At 44.1% G+C, this 25,743-nt stretch overlaps 1 protein-coding gene across 6 annotated transcripts in view; it reads right to left on the minus strand.

The window, feature by feature from the left end:
- CACNA1A (calcium voltage-gated channel subunit alpha1 A) overlaps positions 1-9,492 on the minus strand; it is a 206,576-nt gene extending 197,084 nt beyond the window's left edge. For 3 of the 6 annotated variants that reach the window (XM_064479894.1, XM_064479896.1, XM_064479892.1), the window contains exons 1-2: positions 8,910-9,492; positions 8,201-8,494 (exon numbers count right to left, since the gene is read on the minus strand). In XM_064479894.1, the coding sequence (XP_064335964.1) occupies positions 8,201-8,493 (293 nt within the window). In that variant the 5' untranslated portion in view covers position 8,494; positions 8,910-9,492. Of the gene's footprint in view, positions 1-8,200; positions 8,729-8,909 lie in introns of those variants that run through there. The other 3 variants (XM_064479895.1, XM_064479897.1, XM_064479893.1) reach the window with 2 other exon arrangements.
- Between the last annotated feature and the right edge of the window lie 16,251 nt (positions 9,493-25,743).

Genomic DNA, 25,743 nt, shown 5'->3' on the forward strand with positions numbered 1-25,743 from the left:
ATTCAAAAATTATTTATTCAGTCCTGCAGCACTGTTCATGATAGCGGGAAAAAAAGAAAAAACCTTGGAAACATCCCAAATATCCATCACCCAGGAAAATGGAGAAACTGTCGTATCATCACAGAATACAATATTATGCAGAGAAATGAAATGACCTACAGCTATACTCCATGAGAGAGATGAATCTTAGAAACATACAGTTGCGTGCAAAAAGCAAGTGCCAGCTCCAGAAGGCTAAAAAGCTCAGAAACCACAAAAGTTCAATATATAGAGTTAAGGCATATACATGGATGTGAGAAAAGGAAAGAAAGGAAGAAAGGATGAAAGGAAGAAAGAAAAAGAAAGGAAGGAAGGAAGGAAGGAAGGAAGGAAGGAAGGAAGGAAGGAAGGAAGGAAGGGAGAGAGAGAGAGAGAGAGAGAAAGAAAGAAAGAAGAAAGAAAGAAAGAAAGAAAGAAAGAAAGAAAGAAAGAAAGAAAGAAAGAAAGAAAGAAAGAAAGAAAGAAAGAAAGGAAGGAAAGAAAGAAAGGAAGGAAAGAAAGGAAAGAAAAGGAAGGAAGGAAGGAAAGAAGGAAGGAAAGAAGGAAGGAAAGAAGGAAAGAAAGAAGGAAAGAAAGAAGGAAAGAAAGAAAGAAAGGACATGGCACAATCTGAAAGAGTGGCTGCCTTTGGGGGGAGTGAAGTGGGGAAGGGGCAGGAAGAAAAGGCAGGGTTGGGGACTGTATTAAAGTACGTAGCTTGTATAAAAATACTTTAAAAATTAGTTTAAAGTTATGTAACATTTTACACACAGACCTAAAATGAGAACAGAACTCCACAGCGTGAATATTATTTGCTGGCAGGTGGGCGACGAAACTGAGTTTCCCTCATTGCTCCAGGGAGGGGGGCGGGCCCCTTAAATAGTGTTATTGAGAGGAGGGGCTGCTAACTCCAAGTTCCAGGTCCAACCTGAGCAACGAACACCTTAAAGGAAGACCCAGGAATGTTCCCAGGCTGAAAAGAAGATAAAGCTGTATCTGACCCAAGAGAGACGACAAAACTTGATCCGTATTTAACTCTGGAATTTCGCGCTTCAGAGCCGGGATATCTCTCTTGCATTAGCTGCCTTAAATAAGCGGCTTCCAAAAGCACAATTCATTCCAATAGAAAGTCTCAGCTTTTCGGAGGGAAAAAGCTCCCTATCTTCTCCTTTCCTGGGCACTGGCATCATCTCTTGCTCCCATCCTCTCTGGGGTGTTAAGAACTCACCAGTAGTGGGGAGGGTATAGCTCAGAGGTAGAGCACATGCTTAGCATGCACGAGGTCCTGGGTTCAATCCCCAGTACCTCCATTAAAAGAAGAAAAAAAAGAACTCACCAGTAGGGTGACCAACGTCCTTGTTTGCCCAGAACTACTGGGTTTCCCAAGATGTTAAAACCAGGACATGCCCAGGCAAACTGGGACATCTGTCACCCTACCCAGATAAAGACTGAGCCCCACCCACCTGGTTTCCACTCCTGGAATATTCCTTGCCTTCTCTACTCTCTCAGGAAGTGAGAGAGAGGGTATAAACAAGAAAGACAGGAATTGGAGGAAGCAGAGGACGCATTCTCACCCAAAAGCTGGGCGGGGTTCCAGGGCAGTTACGGCAACTGTCCTAGGCCTGCGGTCTCCATCCTGGGCTGGACCCTTTGGCTCAGATGAAGGAGATGGGGGAGGGGGGAGCAGGGAAGCTAATTATATCCTTTCAAAACCCCTCACCTTGTCACCCACAGGGGGAGGGATCAAGGGAGAGGAAGACAATTTTCTCTTAGACCGAAGGGAACAGAAAACTGGGTCAAGTGGACATAAACTCTTCCCCCTGAAAGCTTCCAGAGAGAATGCAGAAAGCAAATGGGTTGCTTTCAAGAGTGCCACACTCAGACTCATAAATCCAAATTGGCCAGTCACAGAGGGAGCCCCTTTGTTTCCACTCCTACCCAGAGAGCCTCGTTTCTTGCCAAAGCTGCCCAAAAAGAACAGAAAGAGAAAAAAGTACTCTCTCACATTATGATTCCTGGATTTTGGAACATTCTCCATGCCGGACACCATGCTGAGCACTTACGGTGCATGACCCCATGTGACTGCCTTAAGAGTCCTCCGAGGAACACGCTATCAGAAGTAATATTCTCATTCAGTACGTGAGGAAACTGAGGCTCTGATGCCCAAGGCGGTCTGGCTAGTGAGCCATCTTGAACCCAGGCCTGGCTGACCGCAGGTTTGGAGTGCCTTCCCTTAACTCTCTGTTGTATTCAAGGCACCCCTTGGATTCCTCCGAGATGCTGAGTGAGCATTCCCAGAAATGTATTAACTGTGTTGCTCTGGGGCCCTGACCATCTACGGATTGAACCCATCTTTCTGGTGGTGCCTTCCACTGTTGAAGGGGTGCACGTCTGTGCTTGGGGGAGCAACAGGGGAGCGGTTGTCTATAAGCCCTAAATACCCAACAGACATCCTCCCTCTGAGCCCCTGAAGGATGACTTCACTCTCAAGGGGCCACCACTCCCCAGTTTCTCAAGCATTAAAATTTCAGAGATCTTCTTTGATCTGCAACCTCATGCACACACACCCTGCCTGTCCCCCGCCCACACACACACCTAAAACCCACTGAAAACCTCAACCACCAGTACCTAGGTGAATCAGATCGACATGATATGGCAAATGGGTGAAGTGAGGCTTTTTTCACTCATTGGACAAACATTGATGGAGTGGGAACTTTGTGCAGGTGTGGTGGGGTTGCCATGGTACACAGGGTTACAGGCATGGGTCTCATGGCCTCAGAGCTTGACTTTTTACTGCTGAGTGGCAGAAGCAATGCATCTCACACCAGAGACCCCCTCCTCCCACACTGGAGACCCCCCTCCCTTGCTAGAATTCAAACCAGTGCAGGCGCATAGCTACAAACGACATCCTCTCCCTTTCTCGTTTCTCTGACCGGCACTTAACACTACCATTTTCACTGCTCGCCACCCATCCACCATCCTTTATGCTAAAATCCTCGAGGCCAGACATGCTTCAGAGCTTTGAACTCGGTACTTTTAAAGGGATGACAAGGATGGGAGCATAAACTGGCACAACCACTTTGGAAAACAGTTTGGTGGTCTCTTACAAAGTTAAACACACGCTTACCATGTAATTCAGCCATTCTACGCCTGAGTATTTATTTACCCAGGAGAAATAAAATGTCTGTTCCCACTAAAACTCCTCCAAAGATGTTTATAGCAGCTCCATTCATAATCGCCTAACCTGGAAACACCCCAAATGTCCTTCACCTGGGGAACAGATGAGCAGATTCTGGACCATCCCATGGAATACTACTCTGCACTCAAAAGAATGAGCTACTGAGACACACAACAACACGAACGGATCTCAAAGGCTGCAGGAAAGAAGCCAGAATCCAAAGGCTACCTACTGTCTTGTTCTATTTATACGACCTAGAAAAGGCCAAACTATGAGGATGCAGAACAGATCAGAACTTGCAAGAGGCTTGGGTAGTGGGGTGCTGACTCCAAGGGGCATTAGGGGAGATTGGGCAGGGGTGGAACTGTTCCATATTTTGATTTTGGTGCTGGTTACGTGACCACACGCATCTGTCAGAACTCTGAGAACTGTACGCTTAAAAGGGTGAATTTTGCGGTAGGTAATTTGTACCTCAATAAACCCAAGTTTTGAGAAAAAGAAACAGAAAAAAGGTAACAGGGTGCATCTATGATGTGACCTGGACGCTCCAAGTGTAACTCATGGACTAGCAGCACGGGGCATCCCTACAGGCTTGTTGGAAAAGCAAAACTCCAGCCCCAGCCCCAGCCCCAGCCCCAAGCCTGCTGGACCAGAATCAGCATTTCAGCAAGGAGAGCCTCACACTCACGAAAGTCTGGAAAGCACTGCAATGTATACACAACACTCCCAGCGGAGGGACTGGAGCAGCCCCCCATCACCAAGCATATCTAACACTTCTTCAGCAACATGCACCAAAATGGAAATCGACTGGGATAAATTAAGATGGTAAATTAAGATTGTAAATTTGGATCAGTTCAAGGTAGATTTTTAAACCCTCAGTGAGCCGATCTTTCGGTTTTCAGAGGTTTTTGAGATTTGGGGAGTGTGGAGGAGGAACAGCATCTTTATAGGAAAAAAAAAATCCCAAGGGAAAAAGCCACACTAACCCTCACTTCCCGGAATTCTGCCCTTCTGGAAACACCTGCCACGCTGATCTGGTAGGAGGATCATACAGTCATTCCATCCTGTCCTCTGGGGTAGTACCTTCTAGCACAATCTACTTTTCAGGACGGGCCAAAAGTCTGTTAAGATGCTCCAACTTCTCCCAAGGCTCCCTCCGATTCCCATGCAGCATGCTCTTCTTTAAAGAGTTTCTGATTTAACGACAGCCACTGTAACTGGGTGAGCGCCAATCAGCCAGCATCCATAGGTTACGTGATGTCATGGGACTCTGGGCTTCCTGTCGAGATTCCCAAAAACAGGGATGAAAACCTGGACTCCTGCATGTGCGTCAGGAGAAGGAACATGATGACACACAGACCTGAGTCGGTGGCTCTAGCAATGGCCCAAATTCCTACACCAGGCTCCGTGGAAGATCTGCTGGCATCAGCAGGACTGGGGGAAGATGACATGCACATTGGCGCCTGGTAAGCACGTCAGAAGGAGCAAGCGGCTTTAAGTGGGGGCTCTCGGAAGGTTGACAGATGCGCCTTAGTGAGCTGACAGGTTTGAGCTCTTTAGAAGCCATCATCAGAGCCCGTCACAGCCATATTTAAATCAGACTTCCAATCAACAAGCACACAGAACCAAGGTGTGTGGTCCAGACAGCTTGCTGCCTGGAGTGCTCCAAGAGTCCAAAAGCAGCCACGTAAATCTAAACATCAAAGATTTCCACTTGGGTTTTCTTATTTAGGAAGAGCAACATAAAACTAATGAGAATCCTTAATTTCTTGCTGCTGGCTTCAAGCCTGAGCTGCCGAGGGGAGTCAGGTGCAGAGGGGAAGGAATCACAGTGGCCAGGTGCCCGGAGCATGAGGAACGCAAGGTTGCCCCCTCCACCAGCATACTAGGCTGGAATTTGTATTTGGAAGTAATGCTCTTCAGTTCTGGGAGCACACAGCCAAGTTCATGGAACATCCCCTCACTCCTCCTCCATATGACAGTGGAGCAACCCGCTTTCCCCACTCACCTGCAGCCCTTAGTATATGCTGTTTCCAAATACATGGCCTGCTACACACACATCAAAGAATGGCGCTGACAATTCCACTCCTGGGTGTAAACTCTGGAGGAATGCCTCCCCACAAAGTTCAACCAAAGACATGTACAAGTACGTTCCTAACAGCACAATCTGGAAATTACTCCCATGGCCCTCCTGTTGAACGGATAAGTACGTTGTGGCAGAGTCACACAATAAAATGCCACACAGCAATGAGAAGGGACAAGCAAAGAACACCGGCCAGGACATGGATGAATCTCTCAGGCATACTGCTGAGCACAAGAAGAAGCAGAAAGGAACACAGCCTGTGACTCCATTTACAGGAGACTCAGAGGGAGGAAAAATGAAACTGTGGGGTGGGAAGTCAGGGTAGCAGTAACCCTTGTCAGGGGGAGTGACTGGCAGGGGACCGGGGCGGGAGTTTCTAGGGAGCTGGTCACATTCTCTTCCTTGATCAGGGTGACAGTTGCATGGTCGTGTCCACTTACTAAGCTGGACTCAACTTTCATACTTCCCTGTGTATATATTTATCAGACTTTATTTTAAAAGTTTAGGGGGAGAAAAGTTCTGAATAAGTACTTAAACACATTTTTTTTTAAATGGCAGAAGGATTTGGATACTGAAGTCCATGTTCTGCCCTGGTATCCTGACTCCTTGGTGTCGATACACAGTCCATCATCTCTTTGCACTGGCCCAAAAGCCTTTATCCAGCCCCCACCATCTCCTTGTCCCCGCCCCTCTCATCTCCCCCCAACCCCCAGAGAAAGCTCAGTCCTGGGTGACTCTGCTTGGTGACAGATTGGGGGATGGACAGCTTCCCCTTTGAGAATGGAGCTGTATAATGTGTTTGCTGCCTCAGGCCAAAGAGAGAACAAAAACTGTTTCTGCAAAGAGCAAGATGCACAAACTCATCACAGAGCTACCAAGAGCAAGAAAGCCAAAGAAAAATCTCTCAAGTGCCGAAGAATGCTCCGAGTTCCGCTGCATCCTTCTCCCAAAAGTCCTCTTTCCAAGGGGCTGCTGCAGTCCCCTCCTTCCCCAACAGCCCTCTGATCTGCAGGATTCAGGCTGGACCTAGGTGAGCTGAGGACACAACATTAGGACTCCCTCCTTCTTCCCTTCCTCTTAGAAGACTCCAAATCCAGGCTCCAGCAGGCGATCTAAAGCCATTTTCAACACGGAAACTTGTCAGCCCAGTGAATCCTTCCTGGACACCCTTGAGTTATCTGATCATGCACACGTTGACGCTTGGCCATTCTCCGTGTCCCCCTCTCCCCCAACCAGGACTGTGGGGAGACAGGCAGAGTGATTACAAGACCCCTTGAGCATTTCAATCGACTTTCACAAGGTTGAAACTCAGGAGGCAAAGCCCCGGCTCCTGCCTTGGGCACGATGCAAAATGACCCCATGGTTAGGTGTAGGCCCCTCCAAAAAGACAGCCGCTGACCCTCTTCATTTTCACCACCCTCCAGGTACTGTTCACACACACACTCCAAAACCTCAGAGCCCTGTGTTCCAATTTCAGCACCCAGAAGCCAAAATCCTGCTCAGTTCTGAGCCCTCGCCTAAAAGTGAATCCACCAGCCAACATGTTTCTCAAATAAGCAACCCCAGGACCACCCAGGGTTCAGCCCTGTTGAGTACATAACAGTCGAAACCATACACAAAAAGGATGGGGGCTCATCAGTGAACCCCAGGGGCTCATCCAGCCCTGTTCGTTTTCACACTGAGGGCAGCCAGTTGGAACCGAGTTGAGCGGCACATTTGGGCAGGCACGGTGGCCAGTCAGCTTGGGGAGCAGGGTGCGTCCCCCCACTTGGAATCTGGGTCATGCTTAGATAACTGCTAGAAAGCCCAACTAATTACCCATCCTTGCCTGCCTACATCTCAACAGATGTTAAGCCCTCCTCAAGGTTTATTTCAAGCAGGCACGAATTTAAAGAAACACAAGGGGATCTGCATTTTGAGAGCATCTCAGCAGAGGAAAATGTGGTCTTCACCTTCTTCCTCTGGATCTTGAATTTTAAAAGAAAATAGAAAGGCGTTTACCTGCCTGAGATGTCCACCTGGATGTTGAGTCTCCTGGTGTCCCCTCCCGGGTCTCTAGGGTGGAAGAAGCAGATTCCAACCCAAGGCCAGACACGGCACCCTAGGCAGGACCCAGCACCTCATCTTCTCTTGCCCTGTCTTTCCTATAAAAGTAGCCCATCAGGTCTTCCAGGACAGGGCCCCAGATGGGGCAAAGCAGGTGCTTTCTACAGCCCCAGAGATGATGAGGTCCCCAATCAGTGGTGGAAGGAAATGAAATCTGCAGACTTGGGGGAGAGTAAGTGCCCCCCAGTCCTTCTCAGCCAGCGGCCCACACCAGGCTATTAATTCTGGCCCATGCTGGCCCCCCAGTGTGAAGGCCACATGCTCTTCCACTGGCTCCTGGCCCTGGGAACCCCTAGGCGCCCGCCCTGAGAGTGCTGGCCACCATATCGGGGAAGCAAGGGTGGAGAGGCCTGAGAGCTGGGGCTGGGCTCTAGCTCTTGGAGGCAACCGTGGATTCTGGTGAGGGGCGGCTTAGGAGACCCAGCCACGGCCCCCCGTGCTTCCCTTGTCCCAGCCAGAGCGCCCAGGCCCAGGCCCGGTCCACGCTCATTCGGGAGAACTCTGACCCATCCGGAACTGGCTCTCAAGCCCTCACCAAGGGCCCTGCACGACCCCAGGGCCAGGCCCTCACTCTGAAATGGGTCCTTAAGAGAAATCCACTCCCCCCTCAATCCCCTGCCCCAAGTCTCCACAGTAGCTCAACCCAGCTCGGGGTGGAGAGAATCTCCACACTCCTCCCCGGTGCCCCCTCTCCCAGCCCCTGGAAGACCCCCCCCCACCTCCCATCAACCCCCGGGTCTCTCTCCCAGCCTGGAAGAGGGGAAAGCGGAGGGAGGAGGGGGAGGCGCAGCTGCCAGGGTTCGGGCAAAGGATATGGCCATTCGGTGATCTTTTTGGCGTATTTTCTCACCACGTTGTCCTCGCTGAAGAGGAATAGAGACCGGTTGACCGTGAGGCAGTTCTGTCGGACGGGGATGGGGTTGTAGAGGGCCATGGTCCGCGCTCTCTGCGCCATTGACTGCTTGTACATCCTTTGCGCCCCGGGCTGCCCGCCCTGCCGGCTGCCCCCGGCTCCTCGCCCGCCTCCGGCGCCCACGACCACCCCGGCGGCTGCCCCGGAGCCTCCTCCCCCGTAGCGGGCCGGCATCTCGTCTCCGAAGCGGGCCATTCTGCAAAGAGCAAAGGGCTCGGGGTTACGCTGCGGCGAACGATGCGGAAGACGCCGCCGCCGCCGCCGATGCCGATGCTGATGCTGCCGGGGCTGTGAAGACGGCGGCTGGAGCTGCGACTGCGGAGACGCTCCACGGCCCAGCCCATCGGGCGGCGGCGGCTCAGCGCCTCGGGTCAGGGGCTCACAAGGCGGCTGCCCGGCCCCAGCCGGGGATAGCAGCTCGGGACATCTTCCTGGCTGACCCCGGAGAAGGAGGGGCTGGAGGAGGGTGCGGGGGCGGGGCGCGGGGGCCGGGGCCGGGGGGAGGGGAGAGGGAAGCGAGGCAAAAAATAACCGAGGAAGGAATCCAGGCAATCCCCAGTCCACCCACTCCGGGGGGAAAAAAAGGCAGTTAAAAAAAAAAAAACGCACACCCCCTTTAAGACTCGAACGGTTTGCAAAGGACGCCCCCCCGGGACGCAGTGGAAGCTTCAAATTCCTCCGAGGTCCGGGTCAGGCTGGCATCTTGCAAAAGGAGTGCGCTCGGCCCATTAAAAAATTTTTTTATTAAAAAAATAAAAATAAAAACCAGGTCTTTGCTGGGGGAAAAGGCAGCCCCCAGAATAAAAAATCCCCCTTTCTGTTTTGCTTGACTTCCTAGACCTTAAAAATGCTGAAAGATCTGTAGTCAAAAAATTAAATTAAATTAAAATTAAGAGTATTAACGGGAAAGGAAAGAGGGGAGGGGGGAGGGAAACGCTCCGAGGGGCTCTTAAGGAGTCTTGAAGCCGCAGGGTCCCGGTGATTTTTTTTTTCCTCCCTGAATCACCAGCGGCTGCCTCTTCTGCTCACGAAGGAGTATGAGTGCGTGTGTGCGCGCAGGGTTTCGCTCAACCGTGCATCATCTTGGGGTTAAATTGCAGCAATGAAATCCTGAAAATTCCCAACGGGGGGGGGGGGGGTGGAGAGGAAGAGAGAGAGGTATGCGCCGTTCGCTTAGCCACTCAATAGCTGCTCCCGGATGCTGCAATGCCTAGCGTCCCCTGCCCGCCCCCCTCCCCGCGCCCCAGATGCCTCCTCCTCCTTCTTCTCTAGGTTTTGCTAAAATAAGACTGGTGTGGAGGGTTGAGGGGAAAGAGGATGGATGGGGCAAACGGGCGCAAAGGTCTGAACCACTGGCCAGCGGAGCTCCAAAGAGGAGCGATTGATGAGTTTAACGGGAGAAAGACCCACCCAAAGTGTCGACACATGATGGCCCGCAACCAATCGCGGAGGCGCGAGGAGACCTGGCTCAGCGGAGTTTTGTGGGGGAGAGAGGGGAGAGCCGGATGGTCGGGAGGCGGGGAGGGGGGGGGGGGAGTTGGGACGACAGATTCCTCCTCCCTGGGGAGGAAACCTTGTTTTCCAACGGGTTCCATTTCGGTTGCAGACAGCCGGACGCTCCCAGCATCTTGCAAGAAGAAGGGAGGAAGAAAGGAAGAAACTTAAAGATAAGAAAAAGGAGATTCGCGTCTAGAGGTGCAATTAGTCCTCTACACAAATTTGGTCTGTTTAGCAAAAGACAAATTTTAAAAACTGGGAGACTGGTTTGGTGGTACTTCTGTAAAAGTTTCAAATCACAGAGGTCCTGCAAGCTGGAATGAAAAATTGAGCACATCTTCGGAAAGAACCCAGAGGTGGCAAACCTTAACTTCCAGGAGCAGGTAACTAACCAGGTCCTAGTTGGCTGGATGGAGCTATATATATGTTGCATGATGTTCACTTCTCTCCCAGAGCCACTACAGTTTATTTCCCATTTCCCTTTTTATCTTGTGAAATTGAAAACACACAGAAAAATGCCCAGAGCATAAATGTACAGTTTAAAAATTTCCTGTGAAACTAGCACCTACGAAACTAACACTCAAGTCCAGAGCTGGAAATGGAATACTGCTGGCCCCTCCCAGAAACACACTTACTCCCATTTCCCCCAGCAATAATCACATCCTGACCTTATGGTATTAATAACCTTGCTATTCTTTACACTTTTACTACTTTATTGTGCGTTTCTAAACAATACATCTTTTTGGATTTTATATGAATATAATCATCAGTTTGTATTCTACGAGATCTGGTTTCTTTGGTTCAACATTGTGTCTTTCATCTTCTGTTGTCATATGCAGCTGTGACTGACTCAGTTTCACTGAGTGGAGTATTTCACTGGAAGAGTATGCCACAGTTTGCTTATCCATTATCTTGTTGATGGACATCTAAGTTGTTTCTACCTGAGGCTCTTAAACATTTCTGCCTCTAATCATCTTGGTGTCTATAAGTGTGCATTGCTGTAGGAATAGCTCTAAGCATGAACTTTTTGGGTCACAGGGTAGCATATCTTCAGGTTTGTAAGATATCACTAAACTGTCTTCCAAAGCTGATGTACCAAGAAACCAGTGAATTTTCACAAAGCAATATACAGACTGGAAAGTAGGGGTGAGAGAGAGGAAGGGGAGGAGGCTGAAGAAGGCAAATATTTTTTCAAGACTTAGCTAGTTGAATCCTAGTTAATGCCCTTCCCCATCAGTATTTGAGTTCATTTGAAACATACTAGAAAAGATGGTGTGTCTTTACCTACGTTCCCCATTCTGTGCCTGTGGGTCAGACTTTTACGGGTTGCCTATAGCACTTTCGAGATTTTCTAACTTGTCAAGGTACGGACGAAACAATTAATCCAAGAGCAATCAGAGTTGCAAGGAAACGAAATGTGTTGGATTCTCAATAAATACGAATGATTTTTGTACTTGATGTTTCATATCTCAAAGACAAATGACAGTTAATATGAATCAAGAAGTAATCCCGTGTGCCTGGATGCAAACAGCCAGTTGTAGAAGGCTGCACTGTGCAAAGTGAATTTAAGTAACTTGTTATGATGGACTTTCCGAGAGGGCAGTTGCATTTCAAAGCATAAGCGTTACTGGCAGAGGTTTCTAAAGACCCAGAGCTTTTCAGAAAACAGTAACTTCTCACTGATTAAATTCTTACTAAGGTAAAGCTTCTACAAGTCTTCACAGAAGCCCCATTTTACAAATGATAGCACTGAGGCTGAAAGACATTTTAAACCGTGTCCAGGTCACTGACATGGATCTGAAACTACTTTTGACTCTGTTGGGTGGAGGGAATTTGGTACCAACACTCCAGAAAATTGTTTGGCCATTTCTTCCAATGCTGAACATTTGAATACCCTGTGACCCAGCACTGACACTCCTGGGTACATATGCAGGAAGAATAAAGACATATATCCACTAAAAGACACGCCCCAGAATGGGAATAGTGTCATATTCATACTAGTAAAAAATTGGAAACTTCTCAAATTTCTATCAATAGCAGAATAGATAAATACACTGTGCCACATTTGCACATGGAGATGCAATCAGTGAGAGTGGACGCTACACACAAGCGCACGGATGAATCTCACCCACGTGATTTTGTAGCAAAGAAGCCGGACGTACAATAGAACATGGTGTATAATTTCTGCTGTGTAGAGTTCAGGATGGGCAAAATGAATCTATGCTGTTAGAAGTCAAAGTACCAGTCATCCTTGAGGGTAGAAGAGTAACTGGCACAAGGCGGGTGCCTCCTGGAAGCGTCTTGATCTGGGTGGTAATTATACAGGCGTGTTCACTTTGTAAATTTCATGCATTTTGTGAGTTTTCATTGAGCTGTGCACCTATGAGCTGTGTGGTTTTCTGTGTGTTCTATACTTCAGTAGAGAATGTTTGTCATGCTTCTGACTGTAGATCCCAGATTGCCCCACTTGTCATAGGGACCTGTGATAATCCTCCTTGTGTATGTTAACCATGAAGTTTCTACAACAAACGCTGGCCTCCTTTTTACCAGAAGACAAAGAATGGTCCTCCAGGATGTCCCAATCCCAGTCTAGACAGTAAACAAACTGGCTGCAAGTCAGAACCACCTGCAAAATGTTGTAAAAATTCTGATTCCTGGGCCCTCCTTCTCCCTCGATTTTCATTCAGCAAGTCTGTGGGGGTTCATCCAGGTTTGCTAATCACTGCTCTGGAAGGGACACATTTATTACTCCTACCTTGACATTCTCCAGAGTTATCAATGGTAACATTGTTGGCATTTTTGTTGGGACAGTTATTGCTGTTCGAGTCCGTCCTATGCATAGTGGGCTGTTTAGCACCGCTGGCATATGCCCACTGGGGGTCAGTAGCACCCCTAGTCTTGTGAAAGGCAAAAATACCCCACACATTTCCAAATGTCCCCCTCCCCCATCAAGTAGGCAGAAGAGTCCACACTTTCCTCATCAAATGGCATTCCCAAAGCTTGCTTATCTCTGAAGTTTGACATGTTGGAATTTCCCCCTCTTTCTCCAGAATCTTGCAGTCTTCCAATCCTCTCAATTGCTCTACTCCCCCTTTCTGGAAAGAATCCAACTCATGCCCCTTAAAGTATGACAGGGATCCAAGTGCATTATCCTAATGGATAGAACAAAAAATTTACGTAGCCCAAAGAATGAATCTCTAATGTTGGAATCTTACATACCACCCAGCAAATGGAAAAGGATGGGCAAGAAATCTTCATAGGCTCCTTAAATGACTGCAATAGGTAGTTTCTTGCCCCTTCCACCATGAATCCAAATTACTAATGTTGACCAGGTAGAAAGATTTAGAATCTCATTAGCATTGCAGACAGAGGCAGTTTAATAGCAGGCCTCCAAAAATCAGCCTCAGCCATTGGTTCTAATCTTTAACACATCTGCCCGCTGGAAGTTTAATTTATCAATTAGCAGCAGCACTACCAAACTGGCTCTGAGAATGTTGAATTGAACAGGGCTAGCATCTCTGAAATAAATGCCCCAAATAAATAACTGAAAGTCACATTCATTTGGCTGCAGAAACAATTACCAGCTCACCCAATCATGTTGAGTTGCAAGAATGGATCAGCCAAAAGAAACTTAGTCTCTGCCTTCTGGTCTGGTTTGGGAATGAGGACCAAGGTCTTTGGGAGTTAGAGGACAAAAACAACAAAAACCAAATCTGATAATGCAGATATTTGCAGGTCATGGTGTAGGCACTCAAAAGAGATGGAATGTGGCTGTCACTCCAGGCATAACATTGCATAGCAGTATGTGCCCTGCAAATTTCCAAAAACAAATGAGACAGCGTCTAATTCTGGATGCAGACCTGGGTTCAAATCCTAGCTCTAACACTTCCTAGCTGTGTACTCTTAGAAAAGTGCTCGGCCTCTCTGAGCCTCAGCTTCTTTGTGTAAAATGGAGACATGACTCCTTATCCCATAGATTGCTGTGAGGATTAATTAAGATCAAGCAGGTAAGCACACTCAATGACTAGTATATAATAAGCAATCAAGAAATAATGGTCAATTGGTTTTTTAAAATTATACTCTGGAGAGATAGTCCATGTTCATGGAAAGGAAGACTCAATATTGCCAAGATGCCAGTTCTTCCCAACTTGATCTACAGATTCAATGCAATCCCAATCAAAATTTCAGCAAATTATTTTGTGGATATTGACAAATTGATTCTAAAGTTTATATGGAGAGGCAAAAGATTTGAGGTCTAACTCAAATCACTAACAATATTGAAGGAGAAGAACAAAGTTGGGGGACTGACACTACTGGACTTTAAGACTTACTATAAAGCTGTAGTAGCCAACCAAGACAGTGTGGTACTGGTGAAAGAATAACCAAATAGATCAATGGGACAGAATAGAAGGACTCAGAAATAGAGCCACATAAATATAGTCAAGTCATCTTTGACAAAAGAACAAAAGATACACAATGGAGAAAAGCATCCTTTCAACAAATAGTACTGGAACAACTGGAAAGCTACATGTGTAAAAAATGAATTTAGACACAGATCTTACACACTTCACAAAAATTAACTCAAAATGGATCACAGACCTAAATATAACACAAAACAAGAAAACTCCTAAAAGATACCATAGGATAAAATCTAGATGACCTTGGGTTTGGCAATGACTTTTTAGATACAACACCAAAGGCACAATCCATGAAAGAATTAATAAGCTGGACTTCATTAAAATTAAAATTCTCTGCTCTGCCAAAGATACTGCCAAGAGAATAAAAAGACAAGCCAGAGATCCAAAGAAAATATTTGCAAAAGACATTGCCTGATAAAGGACTGTTATCCAAAATATACAAAGAACTCTTAAAACCCAGCAATAAGAACACAAACCTGATTTTAAAGTGGCCCAAAGACCTCAGCAGACACCTTGCCAAAGAAGATATGCAGGTGGAAAATAAGCATATGAAAAGGTTCTCCACAGGATATGTCATCAGGGAAATGCAAACTAAAACAAGATACCACTATGCACCTATTTGAAAGGCCAAAATCCAAAACACCGATGACACTAAGTGCTGGTGAGGATGTGGAGCAACAGGAACTCTCATTCATGGCTGGTGGGAATGCAAAATGGTCCAGCCACTTGGAAGACTGTTTAATGGTTTCTTATAAAACTAAACTTACTCTTACCATGAGATCCAGCAAAAGTGCTACTTAGCATTTACCTAAAGGTATTGAAAACTATGTCCACACAAAAACCTGCATACAGTTGTTTATAGCAGCTTTATTCATAATTGTCAAAACTTGGATGTAACCAAGATGTCCTTCAGTAGATGAATGGATAAATAAACTGTGGTACATGCAGACAAATGGAATATTATTCAGCACTAAAAGAAATGAGTTATCCACACCATGAAAAGATATGAATGAGACTTAAATGCAGATTACTAAGAGAAAGAAGCCAATGTGAAGAATACTGTATGATTCCAACTGTATGACATTCTGGAAAAGGTAAAACTATGGAGACAGTAAAAAGATCAGTGGTTGTCAGGGATTAGGGTAGAGGAAGGGATACAGTCTCTGTATGAGACTGTAATGGTGGATATATGTCATTATACATTTGTCCAAATCCATAGAATGTACACCACCAAGAGTGAACCCTAATGTAAACTGTGGACTTTGGGTGATAATGATGTGTCAATGTAGGTTCATCTAATGTAATAAATTCACCACTCTGAAGGGGATATTGATAATGGGGAGCCTATGCACCCAGTGGGGCAGGTACATTTGTTAAAACTGTTAAGAAACCAACATTGGTACAATGCTGTGAACTAAACGCTACACTTTATTTAGATTTCACTGGTTCTCCCACTAATATTCTTTTCTGTTTCAGGATCCTATCCAGGACACCACATTCTATTGAGTCATCTTACTTCCTTAGTCCTTTCTAATCTGTGACAGTTTCTTTTCTTGTTTCTAACAACAGTGACAATTTTTAGGAGTCCTGGTCAGGTATTTTTTAGAATGTTTCTCAATTTGGGTTTGCCTGTTGTTTTCTCATGATAGGACGATGATAATGAATTTGGGGAAGAAGACCACAGAGGTGAAATGCCTTAGTCATTGCACTCTATCAAGGATCTGTGGCATCCACATGACTTATCACTATGACGTTGACCTTGAACGTCAGTCAACATCTTGGTGACTTGGTTAAAATGGTGTCTACCAGATTTCTCCACTGTTGAGTTACTATTTTTCCCTTTCCCTTCTCTTCTCTTTGGAAGTGAGTCACTAAACCCAGCCCACTCTTGGTAAGAGAGGAGAGAGATTCTAAGTTCCATCTCCTGGAGGAAAGATAATCTACATATATTCTTCGTAATCCTTTTGTAAGGAAAATTGGTCTCTTCTCTCTTATGCATTCATTCATTCATTCACTCATTTAATACGTTATTTGTATCAGGACGGACTCATGTATCTATTTTATTCTTCGGGTTACCATCCAAACTATGTTACTTAGTTTTTGTTGCTTGAAATATTTTATTCTGCCATTGGGGGCTCCTTCAGATTGGTTTCTGTGTCCCTTTGATGAGCACATTTTTTACACTCTTTAAAATTTATTTATTTATTTTAATTTAAAAGAATTTGTATTAAAGTATAGTTAGTTTACAACGTTGTGCCAATTTCTGGTGTATGACATAATGTTTCAGTTGTGCATATACATACATATATTCCTTTTCATATTCTTTTTCATTATAGGTTACTACAAGATTTTGAATATAGTTTCCTGTGCTGTACAGTAGAAATTTGTTGTTTATCTATTTTATATATAGTAGGTAATATCTGCAAATCTCAAACTCCCAATTTATCTTATCCCACCACCTTCCCCTCCTTTCATAACCATAAGCCTGTTTTCTATGTCTATAAGTTTGTTTCTGTTTTGTTAGATTCCACATATGAGTGATATACGGTATTTTTCTTTCTCTATCTGACTTACTTCACTTAGAATGAGGATCTCCAGGTCCATCCATGTTGCAGTAAATGGCACTCTTTTATTCTTTTTTATGGCTGTGTAGTATTCCTGTGTGTGTGTGTGTATCACATCTTCTTTATCCAGTCATCTGCTGATGGACATTTAAGTTGTTTCCATGTCTTGGCTATTGTAAATAATGCTGCTATGAACACTGGGGTGCATGTATCTTTTCAAATTACAGTTCCCTTCAGATATATGCCCAGAAGTTGGATTGCTGGATCATACGGTAAGTCTATTTTTAGTTTTTTGAGGAATCTCCATACTCTTTTCCATAATGGCTGCACCAAACTACATTCCCACCAGCAGTGAAGGAGGGTTCCGTTTTCTCCATAGCCTCCCCAGCATTTATCGTTCCCATTATTTTTAAGCTTCCTTACTTTCTGGCACTGTAAGAGGCTCCAGGATCATCCTTCATTGCCCTGCCCTAGAATTAGCCATTTCTCCAAGGATCCCTGGTTCCTCTCATTGGACAATGGTATTTAATGATCCTAGGGCTGGGGGCAGTACTGCACTTTTAGTTTTTATTTTGGCTGACATTATATATGCAGGCAATTTGGCAACCACCATAAAAATATTCAAGACCTATCAGGAGATGCTCAAAGTTGTGAGTGAACGTTTGAGGAGTGTCAGATTTACATAGTTACTCCCCACAGATGACTGTTCATTTTAACGGTAAAAATAGTACTGCATAGAAGAGAGCCCTGGCAGATAAGTAGGCGGTCCACGTTAACCACACCAATAATGGGGCACACTGACCTCATGCGCCCCTTGGCATGATGGACCAAGAAGGATACAACATGACTTCTGGGGACTTCCTGCCAGCATTGCATCATTTGAATAAACTGAATTCAATCATGTCAAAATGAGGGGCATTCTACAAAATAACTTGCCTGTATTCTTTCAAAGTGTTAATGTTAGGAAGCTCAGATAAAGACTGAGAAACTTCTCCAGGTTAAAGGAGACGTGAGGACCAAATCCAACAAGGGAGCCAGGATTTTCTTTTGCTATAAAGGATGTTATTGGGACAGCTGGTGACACCTGAATGAGGTCTGCAGATCAGAAAATAATAGTGTAGACATGAAATGCATGCAAGGAAACGTCCCCACACCCTGGTGTCATACCCTGCCAGGGAAGATATAACACAATGGTACAAAAACAAAATAAAATTACTCTGGTCCCGCCACATAAAGAATACTTTAATATTGCCCAAAGAAGTCATCTTTCTCTTTCTCTCTTCTTTTCCCTTCCAGTCTTGAATGAATTCCGTTCTCTATACTAAGCACTGAATCAAGCCTTAGATATTTCCAAAATGGAACACTGAAATCCTGACGTTGAAAACAGGACAGTGCAATCATATCAAGATGCGATTTTCCTAAAAACAGGGACATTCTGAAAAGGGAATCCTCTGATACTATAAAGTTATTCATTGCAACCTTGAGATCATTTCTTCTCTTGTGGCAGACAAGTGAGTGTTCCCAAGACTGAGACAAAGATTCTACTTAAATAAAAGAATTATAGACTTTAAGCATCCTTATAAATAAAGATGAAAAACATAGTGGTATTGTACTTTCACTTCTGAAAATTTATCCAATGAAAATTAATCCTAAAGGTGGAGAAAGCTTTATGCACAAAGATGTCTAACATAATTTTATTTAAAAGAGGAAAACAATCTAATGCCTTTAAATAAATTAGTTGCTGAATGCAGTGCTATTCAGCCACTTAACATGAGGTATACAAAGAATTAATAAATGTGTGGAAAGTTAAAAAATAGTGTATCAATGCTGATTTCCTGATTTTGATCATTGTGCTGTATTATATAAGAAAATGCCCTTCAAAATACATTGACATATATAAGATTAAAGGTCTGTCATGTTTATAAATTACTCTCAATGGCTCAAGAAGGCAGAGAGAGAGAGAGAAAGAGAGGGAAAGAATAAAATGGAAATGGTAAATATTAACATTTGGGGAACCTGGATAAAGACTATACAGGAATTCTTAATACTGTTCTTACAACTCTTTGGTAAGTCTGAAATTTTCTCAAAATTCAAAGTCACAATAAATGAACAAGTGACTACCAAAGGTTATATGTGTCCAAGTTTCGTTCATTTCTTCATTCATTTTGTTGAGCACCTGCTCAGCGCCAGGTGGTTTTTCTAAGCACAGAACAAGACAGACAAAAATCCCTATAGTTGTGGAGCTGAGTGGAAACAGAAAAAAAAAAAAAAAAACGGAATAAAGAAGGAAATGCGTAGTATGTCAGACAGGGTTAAGTGTTAAGGAGAAGAACAAAGCAGGAAAGGGGAACGAGAGTGCAGCCTCTGGGAATTAGAGTCAAATGGATCTATGGGGCAGGTTATACAAGGCAGTGTAGACGATACGTATGATTTGCTTTCAATAAACACTTGTCAACTAAATATCACTTAAATTCTGATCTCTAAATGTGGAAAGCAGCTTCTGAGAAGGCCTCCAATGGTCCTTGCCTATGGGTGGTCACACCCTTGTGTGACACTTTCCCCTTGAAAGTGGTGGGATCTAGTGACTCACTTCTCATGAATAAAAGATGCAAGGGTCACGGGATGGCACTTTTGAGATCAGGGTACAAAAAGACTGCTTTCCACCTTGCATGCCTTCTTGAGCTCACTCTCCTGCTCACTCTGAAGGAACCCAGGTTCCAAGTTGTGAGCTGCCCTATGGAGGGTCCCACCTGGCAAGGAAGCAGGAGCAGCCTCCAGGAAACACCTAGTGAGGAACAGAAGCCCTCAGTCCTCCAGCCCATGAGAAACTGTTTTCTGCCAAAGTCACATGTTCAAGCTTGGAAGAGAACTCTTCCCCAGTTAAGCCTTGAGATGAGAATGAAGCCCCCATTGGCATCCTGACAGCAGCCTCACAAGAGACCTTGAAACAGAGGGACCCAGGTAAGCTGCACCCTGGTTCCTGCCCCACAGAGACTATAAGGTAATAAATGATTACTATTTAAAGCTGCTAAGTTTGGGGTAATTGATTACACAGCAAGAGATAACTATTACATGATGGCTCCATGTCTCTCACCTTCTCCTCCTAAAATAAAACAGCTATGTTTCCAAACTATGGTTACCAAAGGGGAAAGAGGATGGGGAGGGATAAATTAGGAGTTTGGGATTAACATATACACATTACTGTATATAAAATAAACAAGGACCTACTGTACAGCACAGGGAACTATATTCAATATCTTATAATAACCTATAATGGAAAAGAATCTGAAAAAGAAAATGTATATGTATAACTGAATCACTTTGCTGTACACCTGAAATTAACACAACATTGCAAATCAATTATATTTCAATTTTTTTAAATGTACAGCTTAAAAAAAAACAGCTGTTTTTCTCCTACTGGATCCCCAAAAGACTTATTCTCTGAAAGAGGCATTAAAGCTGTTCACCAGATATTTCCCTTTGTCCATATTCAGGCAGATGGTAAGGTGGCATTCCCTGGCCACTATGTGTTTGCTGAGGTCATGTGACTAGTTCTGGCCAATGAGCCTCTCAGTGGGAATGAAATGCGCTGCTTCCAAGTTGGACCATTTAGTTGAGTTCAAGTCTCTCTGGGGCTTCAGTGTCCAAGCTGGTAGCCATAAGCACACGTGATCCAATTAAATGAAACTGAAGACTCTGTTCCTCAGTTGTATAGGCCACATTTCTAGAATTCAAAAGCCATGTGTTTAGCGGCCACCTTATGGGACAGCACAGGTAAAGAGTATTTCCATCACCCTCCTACACCGTTGGTGGAATATAAATTGGTGCCACCACTCCGGAGAACAGTATGGAGGTTCCTTTAAAAACTAAAAATAGAGATACCATATGACCCAGCTATCCCACTTCTGGCCATAGATCCAGAAAAGATGAAAACTACAATTCAAAAAGATACATGCACCCCAATGTGTATAACAACACTGTTTAAAATAGCCAAGATACGGAAACAACCCAAGTGTCTATCAACAGATGATTGGTTTAAGAAGATGTGAGATATATATATATATATATATATACACACACACACACACACACACATATATATACATATATATGTGAATATTACTCAGCCATAAAAAGAATGAAATATTGCCATTTGAAGCAACATAGATGGACATAGAGATTATCATACTAAGTGAAGTAAGTCAGACAAAGGAGGACAAATACTGTATGACATCACTTATATGTGGAATCTAAAAAAGAATGCAAGTGAATCTATATACAAAATAGAAACAAACTCACAGACACAGAAAACAAACGTGTGGTTACCAGAGCGGAAAAGGAGAGGAGAGGGGTAAATTAGGAGTATGGGACTAACAGATACTAACTACTGTACATAAAATAGATAAGCAACAAAGAGTTGCTGTACTAACACAGGGAACTATATTCAGTATCTTGTAATAACTTATAATGGAAAAATCTGAAAAAATATATATATGGGGTGAAGGTATAGCTCAAGTGGTAGAGCACATGCTCAGCATGCACGAGGTCCTGGGTTCAATCCCTAGTACCTCCTCTAAAACTAAAATCTAATTACTCCCCAACCAAAATAAAATTATTAAATACAAAAATAAATAAAGTATTTTATATAATATATATATATTATATATATATAACTGAATCACTTTGCTGTACACCTGAAACTAACACAATATTGTAAGTCAACTACACTTCAATTTTAAAAAAAGAACATTTCCATCATCTGGAAAGTTCTGTTGGACAGCTCCGTTCTGGAACATTCTTTCCTTCTGCCCAGGAATCAGCAGAGCTCCAGATGGTGACTACTAAAGCTGGACCCCAGAGTGAGGACAACATGGAGTAGAGCCCCAGTTTGAACTGTGAGGACATATTGGGTGAGTGGGAAATCAACATTTGTCGTTTTAAAGCCATGAGATCTGGGGGTTGTCATCTGCAGTCTGCCATTTGCCAATTACAGCAAATCTCTTTATTGGCATCTGCCTTAAAATGACCGTAACTATGATGTTGTTGCCAATTTCTTAACCCAGTTACCCAACCAGTAAGCCAATAACTGAGCAACAGATAGGTACCCAGCCCTTTGTGAGGGGCTTTGTGATAGGGGAGAAAAAATTTAATAGACCTTGCCTCTAATATGTTTATTAACACAATACTCAGGTTATATCATTAAGTGCTAAACTGCGGTCCATGTTACAAAGAGGTTGAAAGAGGGAGATCACTGAGGTCAGCACAGTCAGAGAAAGCTTCCTGGGGGAGGTGTCATGTGAGAACTATGCTTCTTAATGCCTGGATAAAATTTGGAAAGGCAGAGCAGGAAGCATGACTGGTAGTTTCTCAAGATACTAACAACTTAATTAGACATTTTATTACATTATCAAAATAATAAAATTAAGAGTGTTATTTTGAGTCAGCTGTTCTACAGGCTTTGCAGATATTAACTCCTTTAATCCTCACAACAGTCCAATGATAGTTACTATTATCTGCATTTTACAAATGAGGCACGAGGAGCTTAAGAAACTTGCCTGTGTTCACACAATTGGTGAATCGGGCTGGAATTCAAATCCAGGAAGCCTGACTATAATTTAGCATCATTGCTGCTTGGAAGAAGGAAACAAAGATTAGACAAATAGAGAAGGAATTGCTTCCAGAGAGGATGGAGAGGTGGGAGTGCAGATTTGCCTGTTGGCTCTACGGCTCTAGACTCAGGAGAGAAATTGCAACAGGGATATACATCTTTGGAGGCTGTAGTGAGCTGAATGTTGGCACCCCCAAAATATGTCATGGAATCTGTGAATGTTACTTTATTTGGGGGGAAAAAACGTGTCTTTGCAGATCAAGTTAAGGATCTTGAGATGAGATCATCCCAGATTACCTAGGTGGGCCCTAAATCCAATGGTAAGTGTCCTTATAAGACACTGAATGAGAGAAGACAGCCGCGGAGGAGAATGTCACGTGAAAACAGAGGCAGAGACTGGAATGATGCGATATACCAAGGATTGCTGGCAACACCAGAATCTAAAAGAAAGGCAAGGAACAGATTCTTCCTAGAGTGTCTGGAGGGAATGTGGCCCTGCTGACACTTGACTTTGGACTTCCGACCTCGAAAACTAAAAGAGAATAATTTTCTGTTGCTTTATGCTACCTAATTTGTAGTCATTTTTAATGGCAACCCCAGGGACTACCAGAATATACACAGTAATGAACGTCTTGGGAGTGAATGAAACCATCCCGGATAATGGACCCAGAGAGGGCTGAGGTGCTAGGAAGGACCCCTCAGAGATGTTGACATTTAAAGGCGGAGCACAGAAAGAGAAGCCCCTAGTGGAGACTGAGGAGGCATCAGGAAGGAGGCGGGAGGAAAACCTGGAGGGTGACACCACAGAAGTCCCAGGGATGGGAAAGTCCAGAGTCAAAAGCTCCAAACACAAAGCAAGATACGTGTTGAACAATAACACCTGATTCTGCCACAAATGCAAATGCCATCATGGTCACGGCTTTAAAGTCAGTCAGCCCTTTTTTGTGATAAAATACACAGAATTTATCATCTTCACCATTTTCAACTGTACCGTTCAGTGGCATTAAGGACATTCACATTGTTGTGCAACCATCACCACCATCCATCACCAGGACTTTGTCATCTTCCCAAAGTGAAATTCTGTTCTCATTCAACACTAACTCCCCCTCCACCACCCCCAGACCCCAGGAACCACCACGCTACTTTGTCTCTATGACTCTGCCCACTCTAGATACCTCATATGGGTGGAATCATATAACACTTGTCCTTTTGTAATTGACCTATTTCACTTAGCATGATGTCTTCAAGTTTCATCTGTGCAGAAGCATGTGTCAGAATTTCCTTCCTTTTTAAGGCTGAATAATATTTCATTGCATGGATAGACCACATCTTGTTGATCCAGTCATCCATGGACACTTGGGTTGCTTCTACCTTTTGGCTATTGTGAGCAATGCTGCTATGAACATGGGTGTACAAGTATCTCTTTGAGCCCCTGCTTTCAATTCTTTGGGGGTATATACCCAGAATTGGGATCAGTGAATCATATGGTAATTTTATGTTTCTTTTTTTCTTTGAGGAATCACTGTACCATTTTCCACAGCAGCTGCAGCCCTTAGCTTTTGGAAATACATATTAAAATATTTACAGATGAAATCATATGATGTTTGAGATTTGCTTTAACATAACCCTGGGTTTGCTTTAATTTGCAAAGTAAGGTTATGCTAAAGGTTAGGATATAGTAACACAAGATAAGTCATGAGCTGATCATTATTAAAGATGGAAGAGAATGAACTTGGAGGGCTACTATTCTATTCTCTCTTCTTCTGTAAATATTTGAGATTTTCCAAAAGGAAAAAAAAAATTCTTTTCATAGAAAGTACTTGAAATAGTCTTGATTCACATTGCAACAAGAACCTCACACTTAATTATGGAAACAAAAGTACTCAAGCTTGCTATAGTCTCAGGCAATTACAAATTATATTCAGTATCTAACCCCTCTGTTAAGTCAGGAGCTTGATTAAATGCTGACTTATATATTCACGTGTATCCTGAGAAGTTAGCAAGGGAAATTTAATCAAATGAACTACATCTGCTTATAGAAATGCCTGTCTTGGTTTTTCCTGAGAACGGAGCTATGTCCCCTCAACTTCCAAAATAACAAGTTTTACCTTGTAGTAACCTATAATGAAAAAGAATATGAAAAAAATGCATGTCTACGTATGACTGAAACATTATGCTGTACACCAGAAACTGACACAACATTGTAAACTGACTATGCTTCAATAAAAAAGAATGTAAATTTTTTTAAAAAAGAAAAAAAACAAGTTTTACCACACCAGAGATAAAGTCACGGATGACAGAATCGAGCGTGTCATTTCACCTGGAATACTTGAGAAAAATGATCAGCTTCATTTGTTCATTCATTCACTGGACAAACATTTACTAAGCATCTATCATATATAGGTCTTACCCCAGGGCACTGGGGGTAGATTCATAGAACAAATAAGAAACTCATGTTTTGGGGCAGAGAAACCCATCCCCCAAAATTAGTGAATGTGGATAGATCTAGCATATGTCAGGTAGAGAGGGTTTTTATAAGAAAAACGGAGCAGGCAGGGGGCCAGATAGAAGAGGAGGGAGAGTTGTTTTGGCAAGACCTCTCTGAGAAGGTGACATTGAAGCAGAGGCTTGAGGAAAGAAAGGAGCAGGGATGCAGATATCAGGGCGAGGGTGCTGCAGGTAGAGGAGACGTTAACAGCAAAAGCCTGTGAGGACAGTGGCTGGTGTGTCTGAAGAACAGCAAAGAGGCTCACTCATGTGGCAGGAGGGAAGGGAATGAGATGAGGGAGGTTTCAGGAGGACGGGGCTATCATCCTCTGTTGCGTCTTTATTGTTTTCAAATGTAGGTTTTAGCGTTTTTCAGGGATGGTGAGGCCAACAGATCAGGAGACAACTGCTGTTGAAAGGACAGCTTGTTAGACTCATAGATCCCAAGAGGAGGGGCACCTCCTGTCATGCAGGGCCACATGGGGCAGCACCGGGGTCATCAGTCAGGAGGGGGAGGAGAAGAGCCTGATAGAGGGGTCGTGGGGGTATAGGTGCTGGATGGGTTGGTTCACATTTGAACTCCGTGCTCATGGCTGAATCCTTTACTATCTCAAAAGATTGGCTAACCCTGGGAGGGGCAATCCCTCCAGGGTCAGCCAGATGTCAAAGCATCCAAAACCCACAGTTAATACATTTATCTTATACTTGCCTGAAAGACTTTTCCTCTTGGAAAGTCACATCGTGACCCTTAAGATGTTTTGAGTCCTGAGACCCTGAGGTCTTGCCTCTCCTGTTCATTACTCCAGCCTCAGCAACCGAATAGAATAGAAACTCACTGTCTCGATAAGTAAAAAGGGCATGTTACGGAGAA

Source organism: Camelus dromedarius, chromosome 27 (assembly GCF_036321535.1).
Source record: "Camelus dromedarius isolate mCamDro1 chromosome 27, mCamDro1.pat, whole genome shotgun sequence".
In the NCBI taxonomy this organism is placed as follows: domain Eukaryota; kingdom Metazoa; phylum Chordata; class Mammalia; order Artiodactyla; family Camelidae; genus Camelus; species Camelus dromedarius.